General features: G+C 40.9%; 1 protein-coding gene and 1 pseudogene across 4 annotated transcripts; both read left to right on the forward strand.

Annotated features, from left to right (window-relative positions):
* Positions 1 to 360: 360 nt before the first annotated feature.
* LOC112184955 (putative receptor like protein 25) lies at positions 361 to 3,921 on the forward strand. 4 transcript variants are annotated; one of them, XM_040514129.1, is made up of 2 exons: positions 361 to 585; positions 706 to 3,921. In XM_040514129.1, exons 1-2 carry the CDS (start codon positions 445 to 447, stop codon positions 3,418 to 3,420), a joined length of 2,856 nt encoding a protein of 951 aa, XP_040370063.1. In that variant the 5' UTR covers positions 361 to 444; the 3' UTR covers positions 3,421 to 3,921. The 4 variants fall into 4 exon arrangements, with proteins under 4 accessions (XP_040370063.1, XP_040370064.1, XP_040370066.1 ...); XM_040514130.1 differs by having other exon boundaries at positions 715 to 3,921; XM_040514132.1 differs by having other exon boundaries at positions 361 to 860; positions 2,543 to 2,639.
* Positions 3,922 to 12,281: 8,360 nt separating this feature from the next.
* On the forward strand, positions 12,282 to 13,221 carry LOC112189154 (annotated as a pseudogene).
* The last annotated feature ends 8,252 nt before the right edge of the window (positions 13,222 to 21,473 follow it).

The raw sequence follows: 21,473 nt of genomic DNA on the forward strand, positions 1-21,473 counted from the left end.
TTATTAACTGATTCATGGACCCTCATGTACATTGCAAAACTAACTGTAACGTACGGCACAAGACGAGTAGACATATCTACTCTCCATCACTAGATAATCACTCTGTTAATAGCCTATTTCCTAGCTCAGGGGTCATCACTAATCGATCCCTTTCAATATTTAGGGTGACAAATGACAAGAATGGTTTTTGACTTTTTGGTAGTGAACAATCGATATACGCAATTTGGTCCAAGACTTTTAAGCGTTAAGAGACAAAACTAGCTAGATTGGCCACCGTAGCTCGACTTCATCAAGTCAATGCCAGTCTGAACAGAAATATCTCATCTTGTTTTTGTTGTGGGAAAGCAAAACAAATCTGTCCACAAAGTCCATGACCCTTGCTATTAACTAGCTATTAGCTAAAGCAAAAACAACTACTCGATTAGAAAACAAACTGTCAGGGAAATGGGATCTCTGAGGTGTTATTTCTTTTCTTTGCAACTTTGTGTTCTACTATTGCTCAATGGTACCCACTACAGTTTCTCATTTGTCCAGACAGAGTCTCTTTGCCACGATGAGGAGCGCTCTGCCTTGTTGCAATTCAAAGTAAGCTTTACTATACACAAATCTGCTTCTCTAGATCCTTTTGCTTATCCAAAGGTTGCGTCGTGGGCGCAAGAAGGTGATCATCAAATGACTAACTGTTGTTCATGGGACGGTGTGGAGTGTCACAAGGAGTCTGGCCATGTTATTGGCCTAGACCTCAGCAGCAGTTGTCTTTATGGTTCCATAGACTCCAGCAGCAGTCTGTTTCAACTGGTTCACTTGCAGACACTTGACCTCTCGGATAATCACTTCAATTTCTCGGAAATTCCATCAAGGTTAGGCCATGATCTTGTCAGTTTAAGATATCTCAACCTTTCAATCTCTTCATTTTCTGGACAAGTTCCTTCAGAAATTTCATATCTATCCAAGCTGTCGATCCTCGATCTATCTTCCACTTACAATTTAGTTACTTCCACTAACTTGCTGGCTCTCAACAAGGCCACCTTCAGAAGCCTAATTCAAAATTTAACATTCATACAACAACTTCATCTTAGTTCAGTAGATATAGTCTCCACCGTGCCTCGTATCCTGGCGAATGCATCTTCACTAAAATCTCTTCGCTTTGAAAGATGTAGCTTGTATGGAAAATTCCCGGCTGGCATTTTCCACCTACCAAACTTACAAGTACTTGATTTAGCCTATAACCAAGAACTAACCGGTTATTTTCCTGAGGACCTTAATAGGACTGGTGCCTTGATAATATTGAATGTTGGTTCAACAAACTTTTCTGGTCATCTTCCTGCTTCAATCGGAGACCTTCGATCCTTAAATATTTTAAACCTCGCTTTCTGTAACTTTTATCCCCATGTTCCCTCCTCACTCGGCAACCTCACCCAGCTCAATTTCCTTAATCTTTCTTTCTTTTATGATCATAGTTATAATTACTTCGACGTTTCAAGAAACAACAAAATTTCTGATTCATGGTCTTGGATTGGAAAGCTAACCAAACTATCCTCTTTGGCTCTTGCTTATACCTACTTTAACGGAGAATTTCCATGCCTTATAGCTAATTTAACTCAACTTTCAGTACTAAACTTGGGCTACAATCAAATAACTGGTCAAATCCCATCTTGCCTTACAAATCTAACGCAACTAACAGCTCTTGTCCTTCGGTTTAACAATTTGCAAGGACCAATTCCTAGCTCACTTTTCCAGCTTAAACATCTGGAATATCTTTCCCTTCTGTCAAATAACTTGAGTGGACTAGTTCAATTTGATGAGTTTTCCAAGCTTGAAAATTTAAGGGTACTTCAATTGTCGTTCAACAAGTTATCTGTGCAGTTCTATACTGGATTGAGTGTCATTCCTCCAAAGCTCGAAGTGTTAGGGTTGGGTTCATGCAACTTAACAGAGTTTCCAGAATTTTTGAAATATAGTAGTGAACTGGTTGAGCTAGATCTATCTGACAACAACATTCATGGCCAAATACCAAGATGGACGTGGAACTCAACTACAGAAAATCTGTTGTTTCTCAACCTCTCTCACAACTTCATAACAGGATTTGACCAAAATGATTCACTACTACACATTCTTCCATGGCAGAGTCTATTCCTTTTCGAGCTGAGGTCTAACAGGTTACAAGGATCACTGCCAATTCCACCGCCATCAATTGGATTTTATTCTGTCGCAAACAATGATTATACTGGAGAAATTCCATCATCATTTTGCAACTTGAGCTATCTGGGAATTCTTGATTTGTCAAACAACAACCTCAGTGGCATGCTTCCACAATGTTTTGGGAACTTTAGTGCTCTTGAAATATTGAAACTCCAAAACAATTCTTTCCATGGTGATATTCCTCAAATGTGTTCTAGTGAAGATAATCCATTGAAAATGTTGGATTTAAGTAACAATCATATACAGGGGAAGCTACCAAGATCAATGGCAAACTGTAGACAGTTAGAGTTTCTTGATTTCGGAAACAATCAGATCACTGACATCTTCCCATCTTGGGCAGGGGCACTTCCAGTATTGAGGGTTCTCATTTTGGGGAATAACAGATTTCATGGCATCATTGGGAAGCCTGCAACTAACCATGATTTCCAAAACTTGTGCATCATTGACCTATCCAACAATAGTTTTACAAGTTGGTTCCCATCTGACTACTTGGAGGGCTGGAATTGCATGAAAAGATCTGTTGGTGAAGATAAGCAAGCATATTTCCAATACACTTACATTGTCTACTCATATGCACTCTACCACTATGATTACTCCATCACAATTTTTAGCAAAGGTGTTGAGTTGAAGTTTACAAAGACTCCATATCTTCTCAGATCAATAGATCTTTCAAGCAATAGATTCCAAGGAGGTATTCCTAGTCAGATTGGGAATCTAAGAGGTCTTCATTTGCTGAATCTTTCAAACAATACTCTCACTGGTTTCATCCCCTTATCGTTGGGGAACTTGACTGATCTGGAATCATTGGATCTCTCCCAGAATCAGCTCTCAGGAAAGATCCCCAGTAATCTAGTGCAACTCACTTTCCTTGCATACTTTAATGTATCCCATAACCATCTCCGCGGACCTATCCCACAAGGGCAACAATTTGCTACATTCCAAGAGGATTCGTATGAAGGAAACTCAGGTTTGTGTGGAGGGCCTTTGCCAGAGAAATGTGATGGTTCCGAGAGCTCAGCAACTAAGCCACCTTCAATGGCTGAAGTAGATGAAGATTCTGGTGTTGAAATTGAACTAGATTGGTACGTGGTTCTGCCAGGAGTTGTTAGTGGGCTAGTAGTTGGAGTGGTTGCTGGGAACTTTTGGACTGCCAAGCATGACTGGTTTGTAAAAACATTTACCAGAAGAAAGCATGACTGGAATGTGATCCGTATGTAGTTGTTTGGAGATTGTATTTAGCCGTTCAAGGTAATGTTGCTGCTTCATGTATCTAGTTGTACGTTTGCTGCTTCATGTTCTGCTGCGCATTTTGTCATTTGTTCTGTTCTGAACCGTGTGCAGACTGATACAGTGGTAGAATAATTTGACACTTTCTTAGAGAATAATTCAAATTGTTATAACTTTGAGAAGTAATCATATAGAATAAATCAACCAAGTGTTGTAGTATATATGATTCACATGTACAACATGAGTCATAGTATAAATGTCTATATCATGTATACAATAGGTACTTGAGTGTATAATGTAGGTATAGAGACTTGTGTGACAAGCTTTATGCCAAAGGGCAACAAGCATGGCAAGCTGTGATCATCACAGCCACCATGTGGAGTTGCAGCTGTAAATGTAATGGTTATCATTTTGAGTTTCTCTTAGAGCATTCACACTAGGTTTGTATTTCTATATAAACCCTCCATTGTGAGATGAATAAACACACATGAATCAGTCATTACTCTCTCCTCTCTCTCTGTTATTTTTGTTCTTGTCCTAAAACACGTTATCAGCACGAAATTGCTCTAGAATTAGGATCGAAATTGGAAAGAGTAGAGGTAATTCATAATTCGATCGAAGTCATTTTTTTCAAACCTACAAAAAACCTCCAAACCCTAGCTCATATCAAAGCCCTTGATTCAAGAAGCCCAGAACCGGTTTCAGAACTTCCAGAACCGGTCGGAAACAGCCTGAACCGGCCAACGGAAAATTTGGACCGCTGCCGAACCGCTGTCGAAGCCCTGCCGAGTCCTGCCGATATCTGCCGAGCGAGTCCTGCCGAGACCTGCCGAGAAGCTGCCGAGCGCTCCTGCCGAGTCCTGCAGAGACCTGCCGAGCGCACCTGCCGAGAAGCTGCCGAGTCCTGTCGACAGCACCTGCCGAAGGCCTGCCTAGCAGCTGCCGAGCCACCTGCCGAGCAGCTGTCGACACATCTGTCGAGCAACTTTCCGGACACTTTTCGGCGACTTTCCGGACACTTTTCCGACGACTTTCCGGACACTTTTCCGACGACTTTCCGGACACTTTCCGGCGACTTTTGGGACACTTTTCCGGCGACTTTCCGGACACTTTTCCGACGACTTTCCGGACACTTTTCAGACGACTTTCCGGACACTTTTCCGGCGACTTTCCGGACACTTTTCCGGCGACTTTCGGGACACTTTTCCGACGACTTTCCGGACACTTTTCCGGCGACTTTCCGGACACTTTTCCGGCGACTTTCGGGACACTTTTCGGGCGACTTTCCGGACAATTTTTTGACAACTTTTCGGTCAATTCCGACAACACTATTTCAAGGTATTATTTACTAAAAGTTCCCGTTTTTGAGTTTTTACTCCTTTTTCCTCTCTTTCTTTTTCTCGAGAACTTGTGGTAAAAAGGCGGAATTATAGAAATTCACGCTAAACGAACTAAGAGCGTTCGTAATCTATGGACTAAGAGTGTTCGTAATGTTCAGACTAAGAGCGTCCGCAAGCATCTATCTATGAATTAAAAGCGGAATCGTGGGGATTCACGCTAAACGAACTAAGAGCGTTCGTAATCTATGAACTAAGAGTGTTCATAATGTTCGGACTAAGAGTGTCCGCAAACATCATTGTTTTGATCTAATCCAAATATTATTGGAAATAAATTTCTTGGTAGCATAGCTCGGAAATCTTATTATTTTAGCTTTCGTGGAAGTTTAAACTCCGAAACTAATATATTCTCTCTTCTTATTTTTCAAGGATGTCGAATGAACCTAGACTCGATTTTCCAATGCTTGACTCAACAGGCTCGGAATACCATGGCTGGGTAACCGACGTTGAGAACCATCTCACTGCAAAAGGGATATTGCCCATAATCCAGGCACCTGACCAGGGCCTTGTGTTCCAACGAACACCCATAAAGCATGCTCAAGCAATAATCTTGATGAGACGCCACATGGATAAATCTCTAAGATTAGAGTACATGTCGATCAAAGATGCAAGAGATTTATGGGTAGCGCTAGAAGAGCTCTTTGGAAATATCCAAGATTCCCTCCTGCCTGACTTGAAGGTTCAGTGGAACAACATACGCTTCTCCGACTTCAAGTCTGTTGCTGAGTACAACTCGGAAGCTCTTCGCCTCAAAGCCATGTTGAGGTTCTGTGCAAAGCCTCTCACAGAAGAGGAGCTAATTGAGAAGACTCTCTCCACCATTCCCGTCTCAACAATTGTGATATCAAAGCAATATCGCACCGAAGTTAATGCTGGACGAATTACAAGGTTTAATGAGCTTATTAATATTTTGTCGGTAGCTGAAAAGCACGACAACATCCTTGTAAAGAATTATAATTCAAAGCCCATTGGAACCAAGAGCGTTCGTGAGGCGAATTATAATGCACCCAAAAGAGGGCGCATGGAGCGGTACCCTAACAAGATGGGTCCATATAACCGCCCCAATAAAAAAAGGAAACCGCAACTTTAGAGCGGACACATGTGGTGGCAATTCCACACGTGGGAGAGGTGGATACAGTAACAATATGGGCTGTGGAGGTCGCACCATGAGACGTGGTAGTAGCAGCAATCCTCCTAGGGAATATCCACAACGTGGACAACCTACACCTCAAATGAAGGGAGGTAACCACAATGACAGGTGTCATCGGTGTGGATCAATTGAGCATTGGTTCAAGCAATGCCATGCAAGTACCCAACTAGTTGCAAGCTACAAGGGGTATATGCAATTGAGAGAGCAAGAAACCAATCATGCTGAAGATGAAAATATCAATCTTGCTGAAAATATAGATGGTGAAGATAACACTCTCACCACTAAGGACTTCAAGGCTGCAAATAAAGAGCACGAGGATGCCGCAGACTTTGATTAGAATAGTCCTTTTCTATTTTCCAATAAACGGCAAATGTGCCTTAGTCAATAAATGACAATTGTATTGACTCTTTCTCATGTGGTGTACCCACATGAAGTATGATGTCTAGGAAAGTAATTGAGATCAGGGTATTTAAGCGAGCCTCGCTCCACCAACATCTCTCTACTTCCCTGGTCATATTTCATTGGAATTACCAAACGGATTGGGCAATTACAATTTGTATAAATTTGATTGTATTTTGGAATAGACTTTGGAAACTTTGATGTAATCATTGACTATTTTCCGTATTAATAAAGTGTCGCATTATTCAATGTCATGGACATGTGTTAATTTCCGAACTTTATTACTTGAAAGATATAAAAGCCAATGGTTTTCATGTGAAAACACATTGTAAGAATGGACAAGAGTTCCTTTGCATCGCCTCTAATGACTACGGACATAAACGAGTATTAGAGAAACTTATGTGTCGCTCTAGTGGGTTGCATACAACCACTATTCGAGTCATTGAATCAAACCATGTCATAAGAGATGACTTATGGGATTCTGACACATATAGGCTTTAGCAAGGCCGTTTGGGATATCCAGGTCATGATATGATATTCCATACATTAAAAACTTCACGGACATCAATTCCTCAAAACGAAAGAAGTACGAACCAAATATTGGTCCAAAGAGTTACTTCGTTTTGCAAAGCTTGCTTTTTAGCAAAAGATAGGATCGAGATCATCCTATGCAAAGGACACTAAATAAAATACCATTCTTGCAAAGAATCCTTGCAAAGAATCCAAGGTGATATTTGTGGACTTATTCAACCAACTTGCGGACGTTTAAATAACTCATGATGTTGGTTGACATGCAAACACACTGATCACGTGTTGTGCTATTATCCACCTGTAAAAGCTATGTATGCTATACTCCTAGCACAAATCATATGACAAAGGGTTCACCCCCTAGATTCATCCTTCAGTCAAATAGATTTGACTATGCTAGAGAGTTTACATCGAAGACTTTCGATGGTTATTGCAAAGGGATTGATGTAAGACATCACATTCCCATATACACGCCCAAAAGGTCTCGCGGACATAACTACGATGGTAGTTCAGACATTGGTGATGCGCACCAAACTCCTTATATCTGCTTGGGGTGATGCAATATCGCATACAACTATGCTAATTTCTCTACGACCTACCGCCACTCAATGTATATCTGCGTTACAGCTAGTGACTGGGTACAAATATTTTGTACTTATGCACATTCGAGTGAGCCATTTATGTGCCAATAGCGCTGCCACAAACGCCTATGGTAGGTCCTTACAAATAAGTGAGCAACTTAGTTGGATTTGAGACTCCAACAATCGTCCGCCACTTAAATGCCCTTGCAAGGCGATCTCTTTCCCGTTTGATTTACGGATGTCACTTTGATGAGACAGTCTTCCCATCGTTAGGGGGAGATAAGAACTCGAATGTTCACCAGGAACGACATGAATTGTCGTGGTCTGTCCCCACTATGTCTCATCTCGATCCCTATTAAAAGTGACGAGATCACACACATTTGCTGCAAAAATGCCTGCAAGAAAGGACGTCCCTATAAGAGGACTTAGCACTACCCTACACAGAGGTAGGCAAGGTGCCAACGCCATAGAAAGTGGCACTCTGGTGTTATAGGCCATGGCCCCAGCTAGGATGCGTGGGAAGCCTGTGGATTCGAAGGATACTTTGGCACAATCCTTGAATCATCGACACTCAAACATCCGTCTTATGAGTATCTTCCGGATTATGGTTATTGTTGGGGGACGCCTCAACGTCAAAACCTATTTCTGAGAATATAGAGCTCTATGAAAATTACACTAGTGTACATAAGACGTGGAATAAAAACTCCATCATAATTGATGATGTATTTGCGCATTTTGATCCACATGAGTTTGTTGAGATCGATGATTTCGAACCACGCTCCGTTGAAGCATGAATACCAACGTAGAGAAATTTGGCCTAAATGGAAAAATGCGATCCAGGTTAAGTAAGATTCTCTAAACGAAGAGGAAGGTCTTTGAGCCAGTGATGCCAACACCTCCTTACATAAAACCTATTGAATAATGGGTCTTCGTTAGAAAGTGTGTTGAGAAAAAGAGATAGTAATCTCACCTTATGGCGCAAGGCTTCTCACAAAAACACCCTGGTATTGACTACGAAGAGACATATTCTCTCGTAATGGATGTCATTACACTCCACTACCCTGTCAGTTTGGTAGTTTCCAAATAAACTGAACATGCAGCTTATAAAATGTGGTCACTATGTATCTATGTGGGGTTCTAGATACAGAATATACATGAAAGTTCATAGTGAAACTTTGGTTACCCAAATCAAGTGGCTCTAGACCACGGAGCGCGTTTGTAATAGAGTTGAAACGCTCACTAAATGTGACTACTTGATTGGGAAGGGATATGCCCGCGCGTTTCCATAACAAGTTTCGGATTTTATCACGGTTGTCATGCTGGACATGATCTTCATTAGAAGCCCTTAAAGAGTTAAGGGAAACCGCTGAACACTTGAAATCCGAGTTTGAGATAAAGGATTTTGGGGGAACACGATTATGCCTCAATTTGGAACTTGAGCATCGTGTTGATAAATGCTTAGGCATTTTGACAAAAGTCAAACCTTCAAGCACCCCATAATCATTCGTAGTCTTGATCCTAAAAAGGATCCTCTCCGTCTGAAGGATGATCAGACGAAGATGTGCTAGAGGCAGAAGTGCGAATAAGAGCATTATTGTACTTAGCTCAATGCACAAGACTGGAGATCTCATTTTAAAACATAAACTTGTTAGCTATAGGTATAGCTCTGCGCCAACGCGACACCATTGGATTGGTGTAAAAGATATCTTTCGATACTTGAAATGTACAATCGATATGGGCTTATTCTATCCCTACAAAGAGATGATGGAATCAGACCCATCACACACTAGAAACGCCGCCAAACGCTGGCCTGCGTTTTCTATCTCTATCCCAAAATGACATAAGTGTTTTTGGAAGGTTTTGCTGATATTGGGTATCTGTTGACCCATACAAAGGCCTCCCCAGAATGGTGAAGTGTTCACCGTGGGTAAAGACCGCGATATCTTGAAAGTCTACAGAATAGACCTTAGTCGCTATATCTTCGAACATTGCAGAGATTATTGCTCTTCACGAAGTAGTTCGTGAATGTATATGGACTGGATCCATAGTTACGCATGTTCGAACAATTGTGGTTTGAAGTCTACCACAGATGAGCCTATAAGCATTTAAGATAATGCTGCTTATTTTGAAACAAATGAAGCAAGGCTGCATAGAAAGCGACAACATCAAGCATAAAATCAGCAATAACAGACTCTCCTCAAAAATCAATAAGAGGGGGAGATGTCTACATATATGGTCTCGAAACGTGAATAGTGTGTTGTGCTCTTTTTCCCTTTCGACCGAGATTATTTACTCGGCAAGGTTTTTAAATGAGGCAACGAGAGAAGCACCACGTTTGGGAGACACAAAGGAGATGTTGAAATCAGGGGGAGTATCCAGAAGTATACCCACTTGACCATCGTGTACTCTTTTTGTCCTTCGTCCAGGATTATTTTGTCCCATTGGGTTTTGTTACCTGGCAAGGTTTTAACGAGGCACATCTTTAGCATGGTCGCCCCACTTATACTACATCCTGAAGATGTTTTGATTTCAACATATATGCTTTTGCTCATCTTTTCCCTTCGACCACGGGTTTTTCCCACTGGGTTTTCCGGGCAAGGTTTTGTTGCAGCAACTCTATTAGCATCCCTCTCGTAGACATATTATCTACTTATGAGGCTGATAAGAAGACTCCACTTATCTCCACAGCTGTGATATTACTACTCCACACTCATGCGCGTTGTGCTCTTTTTTTCCTTCGACCAAGGTTGTTTTGTCCCACAGGGTTTTATTACTTGGCAAGGTTTTTAACGAGGCAATTTCGAGGCGCACGACCTAGACAATACTATTGACATGAAATATCCAAGGGGGAGTGTTGTAGTATATATGATTCACATGTACAACATGAGTCATAGTATAAATGTCTATATCATGTATACAATAGGTACTTGAGTGTATAATGTAGGTATAGAGACTTGTGTGACAAGCTTTATGCCAAAGGGCAACAAGCATGGCAAGCTGTGATCATCACAGCCACCATGTGGAGTTGCAGCTGTAAATGTAATGGTTATCATTTTGAGTTTCTCTTAGAGCATTCACACTAGGTTTGTATTTCTATATAAACCCTCCATTGTGAGATGAATAAACACACATGAATCAGTCATTACTCTCTCCTCTCTCTCTGTTATTTTTGTTCTTGTCCTAAAACACCAAGGTATTTGTAAGACTTTTTTTTTAATGAGAGAGGAAAATTCCCCCCAAATTTATTAATAAAAGAAGGAAGAAGAAATACTAACTAGATAGGGGGGGGACATGAACCTAACCCCTCCAGTAAGAAAATTGAAAGACATCTGACCAAACAACCAAGCAAAAAACTACCGAAAGCGAAAATTAGGAAGCCCCATAAAATCTCTATTGCAAAAAGAAGCAACAAAATCCGGGGGCGAGTCCCACCAAACCATAGTATCTGAAGTGAGACCAAAGTTTGCAAGAGCATCTGCAACTTGATTCCCTTCCCGAAATATATGAGAGCACCGGAATTGCATTTGAGAGATGCTGTGTAACCAAGGTATTTCTAAGACTTTATATAATTGTACAACTGCTAATTGACTCATTAAGAAAAGTAGATGAAGTTGTTCATTCTATTTTTCTCAAGCAGCATTCTGGCAAATGGTACCTACCTAATTGGACATACGTTACTATAGTGTCAAAAAATTTGTTGTCACATCTGTAAGTGGATGTCTACAAACATCATAATAGTACTGTAGAATTTTCCTAAGTGGTTCGTCTTTGGACTCACTGGCAATTCTATATCATTCGGTACAACCTGCTGCTGGATTTTTGGAGTGTTGAACGAGTAACTCCGCCTGTTTTTCCTTCCCTTACATTCACTGCTCTCTATGACTACATCTTCATTACCATGTTTACTCTCCTTCACTGAGAGCAATATGAATATTCAGCTCGTAAGCGCCCATTCCTTCACGCTGACCGACACCAGAAGATTCAATCTCGTTCATTACATTTTCAACTTCAGACTTTCGGCCTCAATGGTTTTTTCGTAATGCATTTTATATTTGGACAACAATAAAGGTTGACCTTGATCAGGTGGCTTTGCAGATATCTCAGTCACCACCATTTGATGTTCAGAAACTTCCAATGAAAGTGGTTCAGCTCAGCTTGCTGTGACACTCTGTTCTGTATCATTATTGGGGGTTCATTAGCACATTCTTGATGCAAGATATATTATATCACATTATCACCTATCGGAATCGGACGGTTGAGATTTACATGCATGCAGAATTGCAGATAGGTAGGTGCATAGTGCATAGTACATACTTAGGTGACAAAGTCACAAAGATTTGCAGAAAAATAAAAGAGATTCTAAACTAAGTGGTTGTAGATTAACAACAGCACCTAACACAATATTCCTCCCAAAGATGGCTGACAACAACCAAAATGATTCATTATCGGTTTAGAATTGTAGCCTAATCCCATTCCCACATACAAAGTTTCATATAATTTAGTTACTGATCAACTTCCTTCGGTTGCAAATGGATTTGGGTACTTGTGGACAACTGCATATAGGCAGTGTACTCCTTATTAATTCAGGTGTGTAAGGTGAAGCCAAACAGAAAATAACAAAGAAAACCTACGTGACTGTAATGCCACGGTTCAATTTATGAACATTAGCACAATACGCTATGGCAATTACTAAGGCCTCTTCCTCTATAAAAGAATCCGCAACTTTCATGCTTCATATCCTCATCATTGAGCATAGACAACATTTCTCACAAACAATTCAACAAAAGCTTGCGTTAGATGGCTTCCAAGTCTATATTTTCAGTAACAGTATTGCTACTATTTCTGGCTGTTGGATCCAATGCAGGTGGAATTGCTGTATATTGGGGCCAGAATGGGAATGAAGGCACATTAGCGGAAACATGTGCTTCAGGGAACTACAAATTCGTAAATATAGCTTTCCTGTCATCATTTGGTAATGGCCAAACCCCTAGCATAAACCTCGCCGGTCACTGTGACCCGTCCACCAATGAATACACCAAGTTGAGCCCCGAGATCAAGTCATGCCAGGCCAAAGGCATTAAGGTCATACTCTCCATAGGAGGAGCTGCAGGGAGCTACTCTTTGGCTTCATCCGACAATGCCCGCCAAGTTGCTACTTACTTGTGGAACAACTTCTTGGGAGGACATTCCTCTTCAAGGCCGTTGGGAGATGCTGTTTTGGATGGAGTTGACTTTGACATTGAAGGAGGGGACTGATCAATATTGGGATGACCTCGCAAGGTACCTTTCCCGGTACAGTAAGAAGGGCAAGAAAGTATACTTGACTGCTGCTCCACAATGTCCCTTTCCTGATGCTTATGTTAAATGCACTCAACACAGGCCTCTTCGACTTTGTTTGGGTACAATTCTACAACAACCCTCCTTGCCAGTACACTTCTGGCAATATTTCAAATCTCGAAGATGGTTGGAAGCAATGGACTTCTGCCATTCCTGCACATAAGATTTTCTTAGGACTTCCTGCTGCACCTCAAGCTGCTGGTAGTGGATTTATTCCTGCGGCTGATCTCAACTCACAAGTCCTTCCGGCTATCAAAAATTCAGCTAAATATGGAGGTGTCATGCTTTGGTTGAAGTATTATGATGATCTCGATGGATACAGCTCCTCCATCAAGAATGATGTCTAGAATATAAATTTAAAAGGATCCAGCTTATGTATATGTATGTACCGTCACTATCATTATATATAAAAAGATATCATATATGGAGTCATTTATTTGTGGTTACATTGGAGGTGATGAACCCCTACCTATTCTACTTGTGTCTGTATCCCTACACTCCAATTAACTTGAGCTAGATCCAACTGCATGTCTTGGCAAGTTTACATGGTTTACGCGCTGACTATTTCCCCACAATGGTAACTGTTAGATAACCTATAGAAAGCCAGTCGCTGCAGTGAGATATTTGTCATTGTTCTACAATAAAAGAAAGATTTAGTACTAGTACGAGGCAAATGAATTTGAAAGATGCTGGGAGACATGGTGAATAATAAAACATTCAATCAGTGATGTGCAGGATATCGAAAGGAACACATCATATCAATTATTCGATGGACAAATCACCGATAGCTGATTTCAGTGAGCTATGAATTGAGGGACAAAAACAAAAATACCCATTGAGCCTAGCACCTCAAACAAAAAGAAAACAATATATTTAGTTTCTTCAAACAGCCTATACAGAAAACATCATCACTTCCAAAGTGACAAACGGTTCAGAATTAATCAAAAAGAGAAGCAAAATTACGTTATATTGGAGTCAACGATCACAATTGAAGGATATCTCACCCTTGTCAGCGTACTGCCGTAGCCATTCCAATTGTTTTGTTTGTTGGTATTAATATTGGTGTGAACTGGCATTATTAACCTATTTATGAACATGCAACTTCATAATCATGTACTTGGATTTCAGTTTGACACACAAGAATGATCCATGGAAACACAATGATTAACCAGAAAATGTTGTAGTATATATGAAACATGTTGTATTGTTCATAGTATAAAATGTCTATGTCATGTATAAGATAGGTATTTTAGGTATAGTGACTTATGAGTCAAGCTTTATGCCAATGGGGAACAAGTGTGGCAATCATCATCATCACAACCACAATGTGCAGCTGCAAATGAAGAAGCCACAAGATGAGGCTACAATTGAAGATGCCATCAAGTTGTATCATTAATTACTTCAAAATGTATCCCTATAAATACCTCCTTTGAATGAAATGAAAGACACACTTGAATCTCTGTTCTCTCTCTCTCTCTCTCTCTCTGTTAAATTTACATTGTCCTTAAACACGTTATCAGCACGAGCTCCTAGCCCTTGCTAGCCATACCGTGCGCTGCCCCTGCGCTCGTTCCTGTGCAGATCAGTCCTTTTGCACGCCCCGAAACATCTTGATCAGGACCTCAGATCAAAATCCTTCCTTCATCAAAGTTGTTCGTCTCTGTCTTTTCTATTGGACCTCCAAATTACAGCCTTATTGGAGTGGTTTTGAGACCTGTACATCATTTGAAGTGGGAGTTGTTCAGCATGCTGGTTCCTGTGCAGATCAGCCTGCTTGCACGCCCCGAAACATCTTGATAGGGATCTCAGATCAAAATCCTTCCTTCATCAAAGTTGTTCATCTCTGTCTCTTCTATCTGACCTCCAAATTTCAGCCTCATCGGAGTTGTTTTGGGACCTCAACTATTCCCTCAAAAAGCAAGCAGCACCTCCTGCCGAGTCCCTACGCAGCAGCTGCCGAGACGCTGCGCAGCAGCTGCCGAGACCCTGCACAGCAGCTGCCGAGCCACCTGCCATTCCGGCAACTTTCCGACACTTTTCCGGCGACTTTTGGGAAACTTTTTCGGTCGTTTCCGACAACACTATTTCAAGGTATTATTTACTAAAAGTTCCCGCTTTTGAGATTTTATTTATTTTTCTCCTCCTTTTTCTTTTTGGGAACTTACAATTAAAAGGCGGAATTATAGAAATTCACGCTAAACGAACTAAGAGTGTTCGTAGTCAATGAACTAAGAGTGTTCATAATATTCGGACTAAGAGCGTCCGCAAGCATCGATTTATGACCCTATTAAACATCATTGTTTCGGTCTAATCCAAATATTCTTGGAAATTGATTTCTTAGTAGCATAGCTCGGAAATCTTATTATTTTAGTTTTTCGTGGAAGTTTTAAACTCCGAAACTAATACATCTTTTTCTTCTTATATTTCAAGGATGTCGAATGAACCTAGACTCGATTTTCAAATCCTTGACTCAACTGGTTCGGATTACCATAGTTGGAAAACCGACGTTGAAAACCATCTCACATCAAAAGGGATATTGCCCATAATCCAGGCACCAAATGCAGGCCTTGTGTTCCAACGAACACCCATAAAACATGCACAAGCAATTATCTTGATGCGACGCCATATGGACAAAGCACTCAGATTGGAGTATATGTCCATCAAAGATGCAAGGGACCTATGGGTAGCGCTAGAAGAGCGCTTTGATAATATCCAAGATTCCCTCCTCCCTGACTTGAAGGTTCAATGGAACAATTTACGCTTCTCCGACTTCAAGTCTGTTGCTGAATACAATTCAGAAGCTCTTCGGCTAAGTGCCATGCTGAAGTTCTGTGAAAAACCTCTCACAGAAGAAAAGCTAATTGAGAAGACTCTCTCCACCTTCCCCGTCGCAGCAATTATACTATCAAAGCAATATCGCACTGAATATAATGCTGGACGACTTACGAAGTTCAATGAGCTTATCAATATTTTGTCGGTAGATGAGAAGCACGACAATATCCTTGTAAAGAATTATAATTCAAGGCCCGTAGGAACCAAAAGCCTTCGTGAGGCGAATTATAATGCACCCAAGAAAGAGCGCAAGGAGCGGTACCCTACTAATAAGGGGCATGTATACCCTAACAAGGGACATGACGGACGCATGGGTCCATACAACCGCCCCAATAAGGAAGGAAACCGCAACTTTGGAGTGGGCACACGTGGTGGCAAATCCACACGTGGGAGAGGAGAATATAACAACACCATGGGCCGTAACACTGTGGGCCGTGGAGGTCGCATAATACGCCGTGGAAGTAGCAGCAACAACCCGCCTAGGGAATATCCACAACGTGCACCTCAAATAAAGAAAGTCAACTACAATGACGTGTGTCATAGGTGTGGATCAATCGAGCATTGGTTTAAGCAATGCCAAGCAAGTACACAACTAGCTGCACGCTACAAGGAGTACAGGGAAATGAGGGAGCAAGAAGCTCACCTTGCTGAAGAAGATGATGGTGAAGATGTTATTCTCACCATAAAAGACTTCAAAGCTGAAAATGAAGAGCACGAGGATGCCGCAGACTTTGATTAAAATAGTCTTTTCTATTTTCCAATAAAACGGCAAATGTGCCTTAGTCAAATAACAATTGTATTGACTCTTTCTTATGTGGCGTACTCAATGAAGTATGATGTCTAGGCAAGTATTTGAGATCATGGTACTTAAGCGAGCCTCGCTCCACCAACATCTCTATACTTACCTGGTCATATTTTATTGAAATTACCAAACGGATTGAGCAATTACAATTTGTATAAAGTTTGATTTTATATTGGAATAAACTTTGGAAACTTTGATGTAATCATTGACTATTTTCCCTATTAATAAAGTATCGCATTATCAATGTCATTGACATATGTTAATATTCCGAACTTTATTTTTTCAGTATGTCTTCGGGAGAATTGGAATGCCTTCTAGATAGTGGCACCACACATACTATATTACGACATAGGCAATTATTCTTATGGATGACGCCTAGTCAATCTTCAGTGACCACGATGGCAGGACCATCTCAATTGATTCATGGTCGTGGACCAGCTCAATTTCTATTGCCGAATGGCACAAATATTAATGTCGCCGAAGCTTTATATGCTCCAAGGGCTGGAAGAACCCTATTAAGTTTTAAAGATATAAGAGCCAATGATTTTCATGTGAAAACACATTGTGAGAATGGACAAGAGTTCCATTACATCACCTCTAATAACTACGGAAATACACGAGTATTAGAGAAACTCATGTGTCGCTCTAGTGGATTGTACGCAACCACTATTAGAGTCATTGAATCCAACCATGTCATGAATGAAAATTTATGGGATTCCGACACATACAGGCTTTGGCACGACCGTTTGGGACACCCAGGTCGTGATATGATGATCCGTATATTAAAAACTTCACACGGATATCCATTCTTTAAAACAAAAAGGAATACGAACCAAAAAGAGGTTCAAAGAATTACTTCTAAAGCATATCATTCGTTTTGCAAAGCTTGCTCTTTAGCAAAAGTAGGATCGAGACCATCCTATGCAAAAGACATTAAAGAAAATATACCATTCTTGCAAAGAATACAAGGTGATATCTGTGGACCTATCCATCCAACTTGCGGACCATTTAGATATTTTATGGTGTTGGTTGATGCATCGACACGTTGGTCACATGTCGTGCTCTTATCCACAAGAAATGCTGCATTTGCTAAACTCCTAGCACAAATCATTAAGTTAAGGGCTCACCACCCTGATCATCCTATTAAGTCAATTCGTCTTGACAATGCTGGGGAGTTTACATCAAAAACTTTTGATGATTATTGCATGTCCATTGGGATCGAGGTTGAACACCCTGTCCCTCATGTACATACCCAAAATGGTCTCGCAGAAGCTGCCATTAAAAGACTTCAAATGGTTGCTAGGGCATTGGTTATGCGCACCAATCTCCCTATTTCTGCTTGGGGCTATGCAATATTACATGCAGCTGTGCTTATTCGTCTAAGGCCCACTGCCACCCAACCTTTTTCTGCATCCCAGATGGTGATTGGGTATGAGCCTAATGTCTCACATTTACGCATATTTGGGTGTGCAGTCTATGTGCCAATTGCGCCACCACAGCGCACTAAAATGGGTCCTCAAAGACGATTAGGCCTTTATGTTGGCTATGACTCTCCAACCATAATCCGCTACATAGAACCCTTGACAGGTGATCTATTTACCGCTAGATTTGCGGATTGTCACTTTGATGAGACAGTCTTCCCGTCTTTAGGGGGAGACATAAACATAACTAATGTTCAACAAAAAGGACAGGAATTGTCGTGGTTTGTCCCCACTTTGTCTCATCTTGATCCCCGAACCGCACAATCTGAAAAAGAAGTGCAGAGAATTCTCGATCTTCAGAACGTAGCAGAATCGATGCCTGATGCGTTTTCTGATATCGCTAAAGTGACAAGATCACACATACCTGCTGCAAATATACCTGCAAGGATTGATGTCCCTAAAAGACATAATGCCATCTCAAGAATACATGAGAATGGCGCCAACGTTCCCTCTATGGGTAACACATTGGTTAGGCCCACGGCTCCTGCCAGGAAGCGCGGGAGACCTATAGGTTCGATGAATTCTCGCCCAAGAAAGAAGGCGAGTTTGGCACAAAATAATCCATTAATCATAGATATGAATAATCCATCCCACGAGAATATTCCGGATTATGGTTATGTCCAAGAGACACCATTGGGGGACGCTCCAATGTCAGAACCAACTCCAGAGAATAGAGAAATCTCCATAAATTACAATAGTGTACATGAGATGATGGATAGAAATTCTATGGCAATTGATGATGCGTTTGCATATCATGTTGCAAAAGGAATCATAGAATATGATGATATCGAACCTCGCTCTGTTGAAGAATGTCAACGAAGAGCGGATTGGCCTAAATGGAAAAATGCGATCCAGGCTGAATTAGATTCACTAACAAAGAGACAGGTATTTGGATCTATAATGCTGACACCACCAAATATAAAGCCTGTTGGCCATAAATGGGTCTTTGTTAGAAAACGTAATGAGAAAAATGAGGTGATGAGATATAAAGCCCGCCTCGTGGCACAAGGTTTCTCACAACGCCCTGGAATCGACTACGAGGAGACATACTCTCCCGTAATGGACATTATAACGTTCCGCTACCTTGTCAGTTTGGTAGTTTCCGAAAAACTTGACATGCAACTGATGGATGTAATTACAGCATATCTCTATGGGGATCTAGATTCAGAGATATATATGAAGGTTCCGGATGGACTTCAATTACCAAAATCAAGTGGCTCTAAACCACGGAGCGCGTTTTCAATAAAATTAAGACGCTCACTATATGGATTGAAACAATCCGAACGGATGTGGTATAACCGTCTAAGTGACTACTTGATTGGAAAGGGATATATTAACAATGAAATATGCCCTTGCGTGTTCATTAAAAGAACAAGTTCCGGATTTGCAATTGTAGCAGTTTATGTCGATGACATGAACCTAATTGGAACTCTAAATGAGTTAAAGGAAACTGCTAAATATTTGGAATCCGAGTTTGAGATGAAAGATCTTGGGAAAACACGGTTTTGCCTCGGAATAGAACTCGAGCACCGTAGTGATGGGATTATGATCCATCAGTCAGCATATACTCAAAAATTACTAAGGCGCTTTAATGAAGATAAAGCAAAGCCTGTAAGTACTCCCATGATCGGCCGAAGTCTTGAGCCCACAAAAGATCCGTTTCGTCCAAGGGATGAGGACGAAGAATTATTAGAGGCTGAAGTACCCTATCTAAGTGCGATAGGCGCATTATTGTATTTAGCACAATGCACAAGACCAGATATCTCATTCGCAGTGAACTTGTTAGCTCGACATAGTTCTGCGCCAACATGCCGCCATTGGATTGGCATAAAGACAATCTTTCGATACTTAAAAGGTACGATTGATATGGGCTTGTTTTATCCCTACAGAGAGAAAATGAAAGACGGAAGATTGGGATCAGACCCTATGAGGCAAAAAGCCACCTTCCGTAATACAGACGCCGGCAACACCATCCATGGTGACCGACGTTCTCCTCCTCCCCTCCATCAAAATAAAAATAATGTTTTGATGGGCTTTGCTGATGCAGGGTATCTCTCTGACCCTCATAAAGGTCGCTTCCAAACAGGTTATGTCTTTACCATGGGAAGCACGGCGATATCTTGGAGATCTACAAAACAGACACTTGTCGCTACTTCCTCAAATCATGCAGAGATTATTGCTCTACATGAAGCTGTGCGTGAATGCATATGGCTAAGGTCTATAAATAGCCACATTCGAGGAACTTGTGGTTTGAAGTTTACCACAGATAAACCTACATGCATTTACGAAGATAATGCAGCTTGTATTGAGCAAATGAAATTAGGTTTTATCAAGGGTGACAATACTAAACATATATCTCCGAAATTCTTCTACAATCAGCAACAGCAAACACTTCTAAACATTGAAGTAAATCAAATCCGATCAGAGGATAATGTAGCGGACTTATTTACTAAGTCGTTACCGAAAACCCCTTTCGAGAAACATGTGAAGAGTATCGGATTAAGAAGATTATCCGAACTCTCATGATCTTCAGGGGGAGTCTAAATCAGGGGGAGTATCTGGAAACAGACTCCACACTCAAAGCGCGTTGCACTCTTTTTCTCCTTCGACCGATGTTGTTTTTTCCCACAGGGTTTTATTACTTGGCAAGGTTTTTAATGAGGCAATTTCGAAGCGCACGACTTAGACAAATACTATCAACATGAAATATCCAAGGGGGAGTGTTGTAGTATATATGAAACATGTTGTATTGTTCATAGTATAAAATGTCTATGTCATGTATAAGATAGGTATTTTAGGTATAGTGACTTATGAGTCAAGCTTTATGCCAATGGGGAAGAAGTGTGGCAATCATCATCATCACAACCACAATGTGAAGCTGCAAATGAAGAAGCCACAAGATGAGGCTACAATTGAAGATGCCATCAAGTTGTATCATTAATTACTTCAAAATGTATCCCTATAAATACCTCATTTGAATGAAATGAAAGACACACTTGAATCTCTGTTCTCTCTCTCTCTCTCTCTCTGTTAAATTTACATTGTCCTTAAACAGAAAACAAGTAAAAATAAGAAAGATAAAAAAAAAATCAACAGATGCCTAAATCACGAATCATTCCAATTACCATCTGCCTCGTTGAATAACAATTTGATTGTTGAATTACCTGCTTGTCTGAGATTGTGATTGACGATAGCGAAGCCTGGCCTAACTACTTCATTGCCAACAACGCGGGTTGGAAATTCGTCATGCTTTGATACATGTCATTCTTATGGGGACCCTGCTTAATTTGTTTGCAAGTCAGAAGACTTCCAAGTCTTCCAACCTAATCTCCTCGATGCACATCCCTTTCTCCTTCTCCCTTAAAAGCCCTTGCGGTAACCACTCCATTCACAGTTTCATCTTCCCTGTCCTGTGCGGGTTGACTTGGTCAATTTAATGTATAGACACGGACGTCTCTCGGTAGGTTTTATCTTTGGTGCTTTGCAGACAACGCCTGTCTATCTATAAAGGAGTTTTAAGTTCTCTGTTATGTGAAA

This window comes from Rosa chinensis, chromosome 2 (assembly GCF_002994745.2).
Source record: "Rosa chinensis cultivar Old Blush chromosome 2, RchiOBHm-V2, whole genome shotgun sequence".
Classification (NCBI taxonomy): Eukaryota; Viridiplantae; Streptophyta; class Magnoliopsida; order Rosales; family Rosaceae; genus Rosa; species Rosa chinensis.